The sequence below is a fragment of the Xiphias gladius genome, chromosome 22 (assembly GCF_016859285.1).
Source record: "Xiphias gladius isolate SHS-SW01 ecotype Sanya breed wild chromosome 22, ASM1685928v1, whole genome shotgun sequence".
NCBI lineage: Eukaryota > Metazoa > Chordata > Actinopteri > Istiophoriformes > Xiphiidae > Xiphias > Xiphias gladius.
In genome coordinates, this window is record NC_053421.1 from 19,347,983 (window position 1) to 19,361,222 (window position 13,240).

Genomic DNA, 13,240 nt, shown 5'->3' on the forward strand with positions numbered 1-13,240 from the left:
GATGACTACAGTTAGAGAAGCGGTCATAGTATCTGTATCAATATTTCTGATCAATAAATTCATTCACAGTAGGTCTAAATGAGCACTGTTTTATTCATATACTGTCAAGCGCTCAGGGTTCAAGATCCTTAATATTATTATGAAAGACAGAAGAAGAATAAAATCAATCAGTCACACAGACATGTTGTTACTAGTCCTAGGTGTGTTGGAATAATGATGATCAAATGTAGAAAAAATGGATTTACCCAGAAAAATGTTAATTATAATTTGTGTAGAACAATATTCTTGATTGGAAAATGTGACATGCCAAACAAAATGACGAAATAAACCAAAAATTCACACCTTCTATGCTTTTTTTCAAATAATGCCAGTATATTTACCAGCAATAAATAAATAAATAAAAATGTAATTTCTGTTTCCACAGATACCTGAAACACTGTGTACTTCTGCCACTGTGGGAAAAAAGAGTGAGGGAGCCCTTTGGCTACTGAGTTAATGAGAAGCACATTGCTGTTTTGGAGATTTGGAAACGTTCTGAAAAATCTAAACTACAGAGAGGGTACAGAGTGGGTTGTATAACGTCCTCTCTCTACTAACCTTCTTTGTACCGTATATTCAAGTTTAGACTCATCTGGCTAGAGCACCCCTCCTGTACTTCAGTTTACACACGCGATTTCGAGCTGAGCCCCAGCACATAATTCGGCTCTATTTTAATCCACATTTTCACTTTCAAAAGAGATATTGTGTCATCATTTTTAATTGTCTACTCTGCACACTTGTCGTAAGTGGTTTACTGCACAGAGCACCAGCATGTACACGAGTGCTCTCGGAAAATCTCTCTCCGGTGAGTGAGTGTGGCCTGAAATAATAATCCAAGTTCAACAAGATGTTCTACAACATTATGAGACGAGAGTGAAGGGCAAGCTCCAGACACCTACCACAGCAGTTATCAGGAACTCAATTAAATGCTATTAGTGCAACTCAAAATGTGCTCCCTGGTGATTTATATATACTATTTTTAACACAAAACATTCAACTCTATCCACACTCTACACTCACAGCTCCCTGCACTGCAAATCCCAGTTTCACCCCTGATTATAACTAATGACGTCCTAATGACGGCAAATAGAAAGAGCAGATGGGGGAGGCCCTGTTGAATTCCACCCTGGGGAGGAAGAAGGACTGAGTGTGTGTCTTTGCCAAATACACTATATGGGCAAAGGTGTGTGGACACGTGGACCCATTTGTTTGTCGAAAGTCTCATAGCTCTTGTCATTTCAGGGCTTTCCACAAGATTTTGGAATCGGGCTGCAGCGACTTGCTCCCGTTTAAAAACAAGAGCATGACTGAGGTTGGCCATTGATGTTGGCCGGTAAGACCTGGCTGGTGGTGGATGGGGTTTAGATCAGGGCTCTGTCCAGTTCTTCTACACCAAACTTGGAAAACCATTTCTTGATGGACTTCACATGGGGCAAATTTCCACGTTGACACAAGAAGAGGGCTTTCCCAGGTTGTATCCATGAAGTTGGAAACACACTGTTGTCTAAAATATGATTGTATACTATAGTAATAGTCCTCTTTCAAAGCAAATATTTTGACTTGCTGAAAATTCCAGGTGTTACTCATATTTTAGTATTTTAGTATTAATGATGGCTCCACTGTATTCAAGTGTCCCAGTAAGCCATGGCAGTGACAGTGAGCCAGCACGCACAACACCAGGACCTTGAAACTGAAGCAGCTCAACGGAATTCAGCCATCCTTACTTTTATTATTCACACCTTTGCTTTTCCTACTAAGACATGTCAAAATGTCTTCTAGTCCCAGGTCCCTAGTCCCTTTGTCTATGCTGTGTAAACTACAGTCAATCTGCTGTGGTCCTTTCAGCCACTCTCACAAACTCAGTCTGTGATGCTAACTGTGGTTCATACCCACCTAACTTTATTTAAAATTCTAGTGGTGATCTCAAACTCTCCAAAGACGCCGACTATGTCAAGCTGAATTTTTATGGAAACGGGTTTAAAATAATGCGCCGGACAACTAGAGTATTTCCATTTGATAAACATTGAGTTTTGGATTTTAATATTTCAGTGTAGAAATCACATGACTTTGATGAAGCGTTGGAACAAGCTGGTACGGAAAATATATATGATACTGTCAGGCAATGTGAAGTAAAATTAATTTTCCAAACAAAATGCAACTTCAGGGTAAATAAAAAGGTAAAAGGCAGGTTACTTCTATTCAGTTATTTCCTTGCTTACAGTAGATAGAAAATAAACTCTTTTCACATGGGACAGATTGGGAGAAAAATTCCCATTCCATTTAAATATTTAATTCTAAATTAAAATTTTAATTTTAAATGGTCTGTGATTGTCTCTTGAATATCTCCCTTGCGTGTAAGCTGGCCTTCCATTTAACCTGGAGGTTATACCATTCTTGCACTATTCAGATGAAGGAAATATACTGCATGAGGGGACCGTACCGCCTTCGTATCCTTAATGTTTTGACTGTGAGAAGCCTACTAGCGGAGAATACTGCAGCTCCCAGGAAAGAAGTACAAACTCAGTCCACTGGACCGAAGGGTCTGGACACTGCCAAAAACCGTAGAATGAGGAGACATTTTAGTGAAATGCTGTTACTGCCACCTACTGGAGTACAGTGCAACTTCCCTTCCCTGATGTTCTTGCTGCAGAAAGCAGAATACATTAAACAAATCTTTAGAGTATTAATACTTTATTCTGGAAGAATAAATTTACCATATCTTTTTTTTAAAAGTGAGTGTACCCATACAATTTATTTGCACATAATTTATTGCGACTAGTGTTTATGTACACAAGGCTTCGTGAGGTCCAAGCAAATGTATCGACATAATTCACAACTAAACATAGAAAACAGACACTGCGTTCTTTGTTTGCACCTATTGGGCGCTATACAATTAAGTCATGGACGGCCAATATATATTAACAACATATCTGATTTACTGGCTAGGAGGGGTTTTGAGTGTCATACAGGCATATTTTCCCTCTTGTGAACACTTCTCATGTGTCTGCCAAGAGACTCCATCCATTTAAAGGATTTCCCACAATAATTACACACAAAGTGTTTCCCCTCGGTGTGGATGGTCTGGTGTCTGTTCAGAGCGCTCGTCGTGATAAAAGTCTTTCTGCATATTTCGCATCTGTATGGCCTCTCCCCCGTGTGCGTCCTGATATGGGCCGCGAGGTGGGAACAGTTACTGAAGCGCTTTTCGCACACGGAGCAGCTGTAGGGTTTTTCTTTGCTCTCCTCGCTGCTGTTGTTGTTGTTGTTGTGGTAGGGATGGAAGGGCAAGGTGAGGTCCTGCAGACCAGTTTTAAGACCGGACGGAGATGAGATGAAGTCTTTGATGTCGGACTCAAGGCTTTCGAGTTGCTCGGCGTCCTGACCCATCCAGAAATCCCTGTGGCTCCTCTGCTGCTCCTTCTTGACCTGCGAGGGCTCTGGATGCTCCGGCTCCATGCTGCTGCCCCCGTCCTCCTCACAGTGCTGGGACTCGGGAGCTTCCACTGCAGGGGCTGACTGATGGTGCCGCTGCTGATGAGGAGGAGGAGGAGGAGGAGGAGGATGGTGGTGATGATGGATGTGCTGCTGCAGCTGGGCTCCAAGACATCTATCTGCCCGGGGGTCTGAGGAAAAGAGACAAGAGAGCGAAATCACAATCGTGCATTTTAATTAAAAAAACGAATCGGAAAGTACACGGGGTTCGGTCGCAACGAGATTCCGCTCAAACCGACCTGACTTGAGGAGTTTCAGCTGCATCCTGAGACGACTGATTTCTAAATCTTTTGAACGAGAAATCTCCTCTTTGTACTCGGCTATTGTCTTTTCCACAGCTTCAAATATCTCCTCGGCTGCTGCCGTCAGTCTCTCGTTGAAAAAAGCTTTCAGTGATAGCATTTTGGACATTTTTGGAGGAAACGAATCGCTTTTAGGTGCGTTTGGACACCTATTCTTGCGAGTCCCTGAACGTCACGCTTCGCTTGTAAACACGGACATGAGACTGAGCCACATTAAAGTGTTGCAAAGTGAGGCACTACCGCCCCCTACTGGACCGGGGGGCAAAGGCGAGACCCCTCCTCTCCAGTGTCCAGTGTATCCATGCTGGAGAGGGAGGTGGACAAAATAAAGGGAACGCCTTATGAAAGGCCTGCACTTCATTAGGTACACCTGTACAGTCTGATGTAATCCAAAACAACTGCTCTGGTAAATCCAATTATATATTTTAGCATTGATGTCATAGTAAGTGATGTTGTTTTACCAGACTGCATTATATCCGGAGGTGTTTCTAATATTCTGCCCCCCTCTGTAATGTAAATGGGAAAGACAAAAAATTCGGAACACCTCAATATACTGCAGTCCAGTGCAACACCACCTTTAACTATGACCTCAGCGATAAACATATCATTGAATTTACACATTCACACACAACGAAAACTGAGCATTATGAGCTTCGTAGAGACAAATCTTACGGCAGGACTGTTGAACTTGATTTGATTAGCTTGTAAAGCTGTGCCTAATAAATTGGCCACTGAGTGCATTATGCAGTGCAATCGATCAACACAGTATTTGTTGATTCCACAATTAAATGGCTGTTGAATGAGGTTCCCCACATGAAAAGTTGCACAGCTTCTTAATATTTTACTATACTTGCCAACCAATCTAACCTTAACCACTGAGCAAAATTTTGGTTTGGTACTGAGGCGTAATGCAAATTTCGACTGGGATCCCATCTTACAAGACTAAATCACGTGAAATCAACGCTGGATTACCAGCTGGACAAAGGGGCAATTTACCAGGGACTCTCTGGGGGCCCCAGAGTCCCCACGTTGTCTGGATGGCGGTAGGTTTGTGATCATTTTATCAATTATAAATTTGTTTGGCAATATGCGCCATGAGAAGCACAATTAAAAACTGAAATGGTGAGAGCCTAAGGGTGACTCCTGCATTTTTAAAATCCACTCTTGAGCCCTTGTCTTTTACTGTATAGAGGCCCGGTGTTAAAGTCTAGTTTTAAAACTTAATATTTCAGTTGAAATGATGCCATCGTGTTTATTCCCAACGACATTCAGGTTTAGTCCAATAACCACAAACATGCAGCAAACCAGGGGCAGGATAAAATTCCTCTGCAGGAGTACTGGTTAGTTACAAAATACACTGGGAGAATGTGAGTGGTAAGGAGGGTCAATAGGAATCAACCCTATAGCAGGTTAATCCGGCCCTGCCTGAAAACACTGGAATCTGTACCATACCTGATTAATGCTGTTACCATATACATATGAACATAAAGCTTATATACCCACTTGTTTTATTATTTTTTTCAAATATTAACAGAAACATAACAAAACATGACAGCGTTATCAGCAAATAGCATAAACATTAAAACAACACACACAAGATAACTACTGTTCCGTTACTATTGTATTGAATTACAGGTATTTTTGTTATTTTGTCCACCGTATGTACATACAGTACATGCAGCATTGTGATCAGTCCTGCGGTTGTTTCAACACGGTGAGAATAGAAAGAAGACAAAGACACGGACAATTTAAATATTTGGTTAAAATGATAATAATAATAATAAAGAGTGTTTGCAAAGGACAGAACTGCAGATTGTGAAGGAAATCCGAAATGAAATTTGACCTCAGCCTGGGCTGAACTAACCTGCTGCTCCAGGCACTGGTTGATGCTTCAGGAATCCAAATGAGAAAGGCTTTTTTTTTTTTTTGCTGTTAGTGCACTTGTCTCATGGAATAATCTGCAATGTCACCTAAAAATCAAACCACTTACTGTATACCTGTCTGTAGCTTCAGGTCCATTCACAGTAATTGGTCCCAACCTGCCTGCATCTGGTTTATTTTCTGTTGTTCTGTTTTATTAGTGACTAAGCCTGTTACTGTCCCTTTTTTTTTCTGTTATTCTACTGAAACTGTCAACAGGGTGTTGCTGAAAAAGATTGTGTATACTAAACAACCTACCCTGTATAAAGTAAGGTTAAACAATTCAACACAGAGAGACAAACCTAAAGCATCCAAACACAGTATAGTATAGACACCTCACACCCATTTACACTTCATGTGGTCTCATAGCCAATTCAAAACACTTGAATTTTTGTATTTACTCAGTACATAAAGACGTTGCTTCCTGGCTCAGCCGAGCTCACACAAAGTGAGTCCAGTGAAGTGAATGTGTTATGTGTATCTGGGAGTGAGAACTGTTAAGAAATTGAACTGAGAGCACTTTTTGCACTGCATTTAGCCATAAGAGACATGAAGTTGGAATAAGGCACATGATGTGGTGACTAAAAATTCTCAGTGTGCTTAGGGTTTTATTTTACAGTTTAATAGACATTGCTGTCTGTATAGGTATGTGTATAATTGGCAAAGCTACAATTTTCCCCTTAAACATGAATCTCTGACTGCTTCGTGTCTGCTTATGGTTTAGCGCCAGGATAAAAATAGCATTGAAATTCTTCTCAGCATGGCACTGTCTTAACAGGAGTTCGCTCTTGTAATGAAATACTCTCTCTGCGCCGTCCTGAGAATACCCCTGGGATTACTGTCGTGTGTGTGAATGAACACTGAGCAGTCTGAAGAGCAGGTTAAGAAACCAGCATGTAGTCTATAAAATGTGAGGAATACTGTATGTATGGGTTTCAGGTGAAAGCCATTGAATAGATGTCTTTGGGGCAAAAGAAAAACAAGAGACAACACACTGAAACAGTCTTGAAACTGTTTATTATAATGTTTCCTTACAGCCATCCCACCCTTAAACCCAGCGCATGATTAACATGTAATGAACACCTCCCTCTTGGTGAAACAGCCAATGAGAGAGAGCGCATCATGGATCGCTACAGGGAGGTAAGTCACAGAACATCATAATTACACAACAGAGACACCAATATTAAAAAGACAAATAAATCTGATTGACAAGAGCTGTGACACTGTTTACACAAAAAAGCTGGTAAACTTTTCAAGTAAAAGGCGTGGACTGCTCGCCCACCTCAAGGTGGAACGGTCAAGTCTTTACAGCTTGAGCACTTGGTGTGGAAGTTAGTATGCACGCAGGCTTTTCTCAGTGGACTTAACTCTTTTCAGTGCAGTACAGTGCATGTGTCAACCTGTCCCTCTTCTTCATGACAAAACATACCCAAAAAAGATAAAGGAAAAGGAGGTAATGACATCTTTACACAAAATACTTGGGATAAGAAGGGGAGATGCTGAGAGGGAGGGATAATGGAACTGGATCATCTGAATGGAGCTGGCCTCTGATCTGGACATGGTCACTTTTGCTGCTGCCTGGGTTTTTATGCCTTGGCGTTGATGATCTCGATAAACTCTGGCTTGAGGGAGGCTCCACCCACGAGGAAACCGTCGACGTCCTTCTGGGAGGCAAGCTCTTTACAGGTAGCACCAGTCACAGAACCTGAGTAGGGGATAGACTCGTGAGAAGAGATGGACGTGGGAAATCAAAATGAGAATATGGTTATTTTCATCTCGCCACGCTGACTGACCTCCGTAGATGATCCTCACAGAGCTGGCAACAGCCTCAGATACATGGGTCTTCAGCCACCCCCTCAGTTTGTCATGAACCTCCTGAGCCTGAGATGTCACACAGGAAACAGACATATTACAATGAGCTATGGTAAGAGACTGTAGTAATCATGAAATCAGGAAATATGCAGTGGTTTCTAATATTTACCTGCTGTGGGGAGGCAGTCTTGCCGGTGCCAATGGCCCACACAGGCTCATAAGCAAGCACGACCTTGCTCCAGTCCTTTACATTGTCTGTGAAAGAGACGTGTGATAAGACTTGAATTCGTATTTCTCAACTTTTCCGGCACACACGAGCTTGCAAAAAACTGTGTGTTACAACATTTAGACTCTCTCCTGTGCAAGTAAAGCTCTACGTTTGGATTGTCAGGAGTCGTGTACCTGCGATGACCTTGGTCTGACCAAAGACGACCTTCTCTGTGATGCCGCCCTCTCTCTCGTCAAGCTTCTCGCCAATGCAGGCGATCACACCGAGACCGTTCTCCAGAGCGTGGGCTGTCTTCTGACCGATGAGCTAACACAACATAGGATGCAAAGATGGTTTTTTTCTTTTTGTGTCAATCTTACTCATGTAAAAAGAAGTAACTCCTACCATTTAGCGCTCAGTGTCGGTACAGACAATGATAAAGCTGGTGCAAACTGAATATACTAGATAAAATCATCCAGAATTACCTCATCGCTCTCGCCAAAGACGTGGCGCCTCTCAGAGTGTCCCAGGATCACCCAGTGCACACCACAGTCCTTGATCATCGCAGGGCTGAAACAAAGAATACTCATACATTGAGCCAAAAATAATCAAATCTGCTCCATCTAAAAACACATGATTTTGTATTTGTGATCTGACCAAGTAACCCAGAGGATTTTACAAGTAACCATGAAGCCACTTTTCTGCATTTCAGCTATCTGTATAATAAAGATGTTTTTTCATGTATCCAGCTTTATTTTTTCACTATCAAACCTTCGATATTTTCCTCTGATGGATAAGTGGCGTACCTGATCTCCCCAGTGAAGGCACCCTTGGGAACTTTGTAGCAGTTCTGAGCAGCCACGCCGAACTTGGCATCCAGCTTGGACCTGGCAAAGTCCAGGTAGATTGACGGAGCGCCGCACACCACCTCTATTAACACAGAAGAACAAAACAAAGCTTAGGTTACATTTTATGAAAGAAATTTTTGACGAGCTTCTAGCTAAACAGTACGTATTCAGTTCTTATTCATTCTTCATTTCAAATAATTGTATCAATTCACAGTAGTGTAACGTAAAGGAAAATGTAACCAAAGTCACAAACAGCATCTAGACTATGTCACAATATCCATAATTCTGTGTATACCAGGCATGTTCTTAAATTTTATTTTTGTTTGGCTTATTTCCATAAATATGAGACAGCATTTTCAGCTGCTGAATAAGATCCCAAGGGCTGAGTTGAGGAGTCCAGGACTCGCTTAAAGACAAACTGCGTGCTTTAAAACTGGCCCAATCAGTTAAGGAACAACCTGGATAAGCACTGGAAAACTAGCCTGAACTGATGCCAAATACAAGCCTACGTATGCAATTTTTTTTCCCCACGGCATCAAACACCATGGAGATTGAAGACCCAAATTCAGAATCGATAATCCAACTGAATACAAGTTTCGACCGTGACCAAAGTTCAAAACGCGGGACCGGAAACTGCCATCCATCTCAAATTGACTGACAGGTCTTAAATGGACAACAATTTACATCAATGTGCAATAATTAAATCTTGAGTTATTAGTGTTTTCAGATGCTTTTAAAAAGGTTTCGTCACATCAGCTTGATGCAGCATCACTAAAATAAAAAACACAAGCAAAAGATTTGTACTCACAACAATATTTCAATATACTTGTTTATTTATGCGACCGCCCAACTGACAAATTATATTAAGAAACTCGCAACTTTTTAGATCTGGTACATATTGCAATGTATAGAAACAAACTGTTTGCCCCCATGTGTAAACATGATTTTACCAAAGTCAACAGCAGTACAGTCTGCATGAGTCGTGCAGAGTACAGTAAGGTGAAGACACTGACATTCACAATGTAACTATATCTTTGGGGTTACGGGAGTCTATATTAAAACACCTCTCGTTATCATTGGCTGGGGAAAGGTCATTTCTCCGCGGCCACACTCAGACCCCTCTGCATTAAAAGGTCTGAGTTCAGCCTCCCAAAGGTCGCCCTTACATGGCTGCATTCTGCAGAAGTCAAGGGAATGTCATGAGCTGGAGTTCAAAAGGTCAAATAAAAGAGTTTAAAAAGCCTTCGTGCCTAGAAAATCAGTCTGGGGAGCAAACAGCTGAACTCTGACGTTAAAGTTCAGGGGAGATGTCGGTGGGAAAAAGCATGCTTTGGTCTCAGTCGGGCACTGTGAGGGGGCGGATTCATTAATGGAGCAAGGTCCAAGGCTAGGCTGAACAGAGAGACAGGTCGCCCCTGTGCGGATCGGGCCTGCGACAGGCACTCACAACATCCCAGTTGCGTAACGACAATTTGCAGGGGGAAGACGACTGGCCTGATGACAGCGGAAAACTGGCCTAGACACATTCAGCGTCCCCCTGCCTGCCTGCCTGCCTTCAGAATATCATGCCACGAAAACGAAGCAGCAGCAATATCTCGTGTGCAGTTTGTGTCCGGTTTTCAGGAAGCAGACAGCAACGGGGCAAATGTCTACTGCTGCATTCAGGCCGCGTTGGATAAATGGTAGACGAGATTGAACATCTGTGTTTAACACCTCCGTGACCGTTCGGGGACGTTTAACAACGAGTTAAATTTAATAATAAATAAATAAATAATTCGCAGAGAAGCTCACGATAGGCTACTGTGTCCTCGGTGTGCAGATGCAAGAGGAGCGTCCGGGCTCACTTGAATGCACCCTGCACTCGTCACAGCAGTCGCGGGGCTGGCTGCTGGACTACGTGCTGCTGCAAACGCACACCCACCACCGACATTACAGCAAATCTCACCCGAGAATCCCTCATCTGTGTTCATACATTTCTGTCTGCCCGTGGCTTTGTGTGAGCTCGGCTGAAAGAAAAACAACGATCGGGGGGGAGGCGGAGCTCACGGTGATCGGAACTATACCAGGGCATAAAATGATGACGGTAACTGTGTCGTTGATTTATTGAATGACCGAGACGTTTTGACTGTGGATGGAAAATCGGGGTCGTGACAGAAAAGGGAGGAAATGACAAGTGGCTAAAGCAACTCAAAGTATGACACTGATAATCTGAAGACGAGGGGCTAAAATGTTAAACGCGCAAAGGGAGATTCGGTGTAACGGTTGTCTAACTCCACATACCGACATTGGGGTCCACCTTGGCTGCGTTCATGGTGTGGATGAGTTCCCCGAGGCTTTTCTTGTCGCCGTTCATCTTCCAGTTTCCGCCAACGAAGAATTTCCTGGTCATGTTTGCGGGTTTTTTTCGGAGGTTGTTTGCTAGGAATTAAACACGGTGCCGACAATACAGCAGAGTCCACTTCGTCTGGGGCAAGAGAGCGAAAGTGAGAGAGCAGTCAGGGGTATTTATGAACATGGAAAATTTAACCCCTCCTCTCACTCGGCTCCATTGGTTTGTGGCGGCACGCCCGCAAACGCATCTCCCCATTTGAGGAAGGGGAAGAGCAAAATGTCATGCTGCATTCAGGTGCAACTGTTACAGCGGGGCCCCGAGGCAAAAAAAAAAAAAAAAAAAAAAGTACTGTGGGTCTCATCTGGTGCCATTGAAAAACAAAATATTTACATTTATAGACCACTCGGGCTCCTGTTCGTATCCGCACATATCATCACGCCATCAGAGTAGCCTTAGCTTCATGAACAAAATATATGTAAAACCTTGGATTTTAGACTGAATGATGACCCAGAGCACCTGGCCCACTTATATGCAGTACTGTGCAAAGGTTTCAGGCCCTTAAAGAAAATAATAAGTAAATAATGGCACAAATATTTTTTTTTCTATAGATTAACTTGATACAAAGTGCAGTAAGTAGAAAAAAACTAAATCAAATCATGATTTGCCTTTGAAACAGCACCAGTTCTCCTCGATACACTTGCACACAGTCTTTCAAGCTAGTTGGCAGGTCGGTTGCTCCAAGCATCTTGGAGAACTTGCCACAATTCCTCTGTGGATTCAGGCTGTTACAGTGTCTTCTGAGATCAGGGCTCTCTGGGGGACAGACCACCTTTTGCAGGACTCCTCGTTCTCACTGAAGATAGTTCTTAATGAGTCTGGCTGTATCTTTTGGATCATCTTTAACGCCTCCCTGAGGGTACGATGGATAACAATCCAAATATATAAAGTGACTTAAACTTTTGCACAGTACTGTATAAGTGTCTGGATTACCCAAAATTGCTAATCCAGACATGTTCTATCCGTGAAAGTTGAAACAGAAATGATTGTGAAAAAAAAATGAACAGTGAAGATAAACCCCATAAACTCCTTCTTACAAGTTTTAGGATGAATACGATGTGTTTTGTTTTATATTCAGCTGCTTTAAGTTGGAAATAAAAACTAAGTAAATCCAACCACATGCGTAGTCGTAGCATTAAAATATTGTACATTTTATTATAAACAAGCACAAATTTGGCTGCAGAATATCATAGAGAAAATGTGAATTAGGATGATCTAATTGATATTAATCTAATGCAAGTGAAGTTATACATACATGTAAACAAAAACACTAAAAATAAACATACACAATACTGCAATAGTAAAAGACATTATTATAACATGGTGAAATGTTTAGCCTTTATGATCACCTGTCCAAATGCTTGGTGCCTATTAAAGGACACATCGTGGCAACTTATGCTGGCTGGAGCAGGTTGGAGTCGCCTGGCGCAGTGGGATAGTAAGACGGGCATTTATCACAGTTTTTTGATGTTTTATTAACTAATCAATTAATTGAGAAACAAACCATCAGATTTGTCCATAATGAAAAAAAAAAAAGCAACATTTCTTGTATGATTAGTTGATTAATTGCAACTGCAAGAAACCACATCCTGCAACAAATATATGAATGAAAAGAATGGATATGTTGTGTACTTAAATGGCAATATGTAATCATTCGTTATTAACTGATCCTGAAGGGAATTAATTAATGAATCACAGCCACAGTCATTGTATCAAAAAACACAAGTAGAATTTCAGTTTTCATATCTATAATCTAAATATTTTGGCTTGTAAACTTAAATTAATTTCTTTACTTGCAATGGTAACTACAAAAAAACTACTATTTCGACACGTTTATCAGGGCATCACTATTTAAAATCGATTAGATGCAGAACGACAATGATCTGTGGCTGGGGTTGTCTGTTCGGCCGAGACGACGTAAGCCCTGCCCCAATCTGTGCTGTCAGGCCGAGTATGGAGCCCTCTGATTGGTGGATATTCCGCCCGGTTTTTTGCATACCCTGCATGCACTGCGCGTTGAGAACAGCTGTTGTTCTACGCGGATAAAGTTGAATTTTAAAGAAGTTCAGAGTTTATGTTCGTCACAATAAACATTTGATTTTTGTTTCGTTCGCATGTTTGTTCTTTTCGGCTATTCTTTAGCGACACACACGCACACATCGTAACACCATAACAATAAGATACGTATTTAGAGTACTAGTAATGCCACGGTGGTGGATGGTGGGTTAGG

General features: G+C 41.9%; 2 protein-coding genes across 2 annotated transcripts; both read right to left on the reverse strand.

Moving 5' to 3' along the window:
* Positions 1 to 2,713: 2,713 nt before the first annotated feature.
* On the reverse strand, positions 2,714 to 4,102 carry LOC120784116 (zinc finger and SCAN domain-containing protein 12-like). Its single transcript, XM_040117610.1, has 2 exons — positions 3,771 to 4,102; positions 2,714 to 3,662 (listed from the first exon to the last, which is right to left on the reverse strand). The coding sequence occupies exons 1-2, from the start codon at positions 3,940 to 3,942 to the stop codon at positions 3,001 to 3,003; spliced, it is 834 nt and encodes a 277-aa protein (XP_039973544.1). The 5' UTR covers positions 3,943 to 4,102; the 3' UTR covers positions 2,714 to 3,000.
* A 3,124-nt stretch (positions 4,103 to 7,226) lies between these two features.
* tpi1b (triosephosphate isomerase 1b) lies at positions 7,227 to 11,110 on the reverse strand. The gene is made up of 7 exons (XM_040117626.1): positions 10,902 to 11,110; positions 8,580 to 8,703; positions 8,259 to 8,343; positions 7,968 to 8,100; positions 7,735 to 7,820; positions 7,547 to 7,634; positions 7,227 to 7,458 (listed from the first exon to the last, which is right to left on the reverse strand). Exons 1-7 carry the CDS (start codon positions 11,008 to 11,010, stop codon positions 7,340 to 7,342), a joined length of 744 nt encoding a protein of 247 aa, XP_039973560.1. The 5' UTR covers positions 11,011 to 11,110; the 3' UTR covers positions 7,227 to 7,339.
* Between the last annotated feature and the right edge of the window lie 2,130 nt (positions 11,111 to 13,240).

What these genes read in the sequence shown, in the direction of transcription:
- tpi1b (XM_040117626.1), bottom strand. Translation starts at nt 11,010, where the DNA reads ATGACCAGGAAATTCTTCGTTGGCGGAAACTGGAAGATGAACGGCGAC. An exon ending in CAAGGTGGACCCCAATGTCG is followed by an intron (nt 8,704 to 10,901) that starts GTATGTGGAGTT and finishes CTGTGTTAATAG; the next exon opens with AGGTGGTGTGCGGCGCTCCG. An exon ending in TCAGACCAAGGTCATCGCAG is followed by an intron (nt 7,821 to 7,967) that starts GTACACGACTCC and finishes TCTCTTTCACAG; the next exon opens with ACAATGTAAAGGACTGGAGC.
- LOC120784116 (XM_040117610.1), bottom strand. Translation starts at nt 3,942, where the DNA reads ATGTCCAAAATGCTATCACTGAAAGCTTTTTTCAACGAGAGACTGACG. An exon ending in GCTGAAACTCCTCAAGTCAG is followed by an intron (nt 3,663 to 3,770) that starts GTCGGTTTGAGC and finishes TCTTTTCCTCAG; the next exon opens with ACCCCCGGGCAGATAGATGT.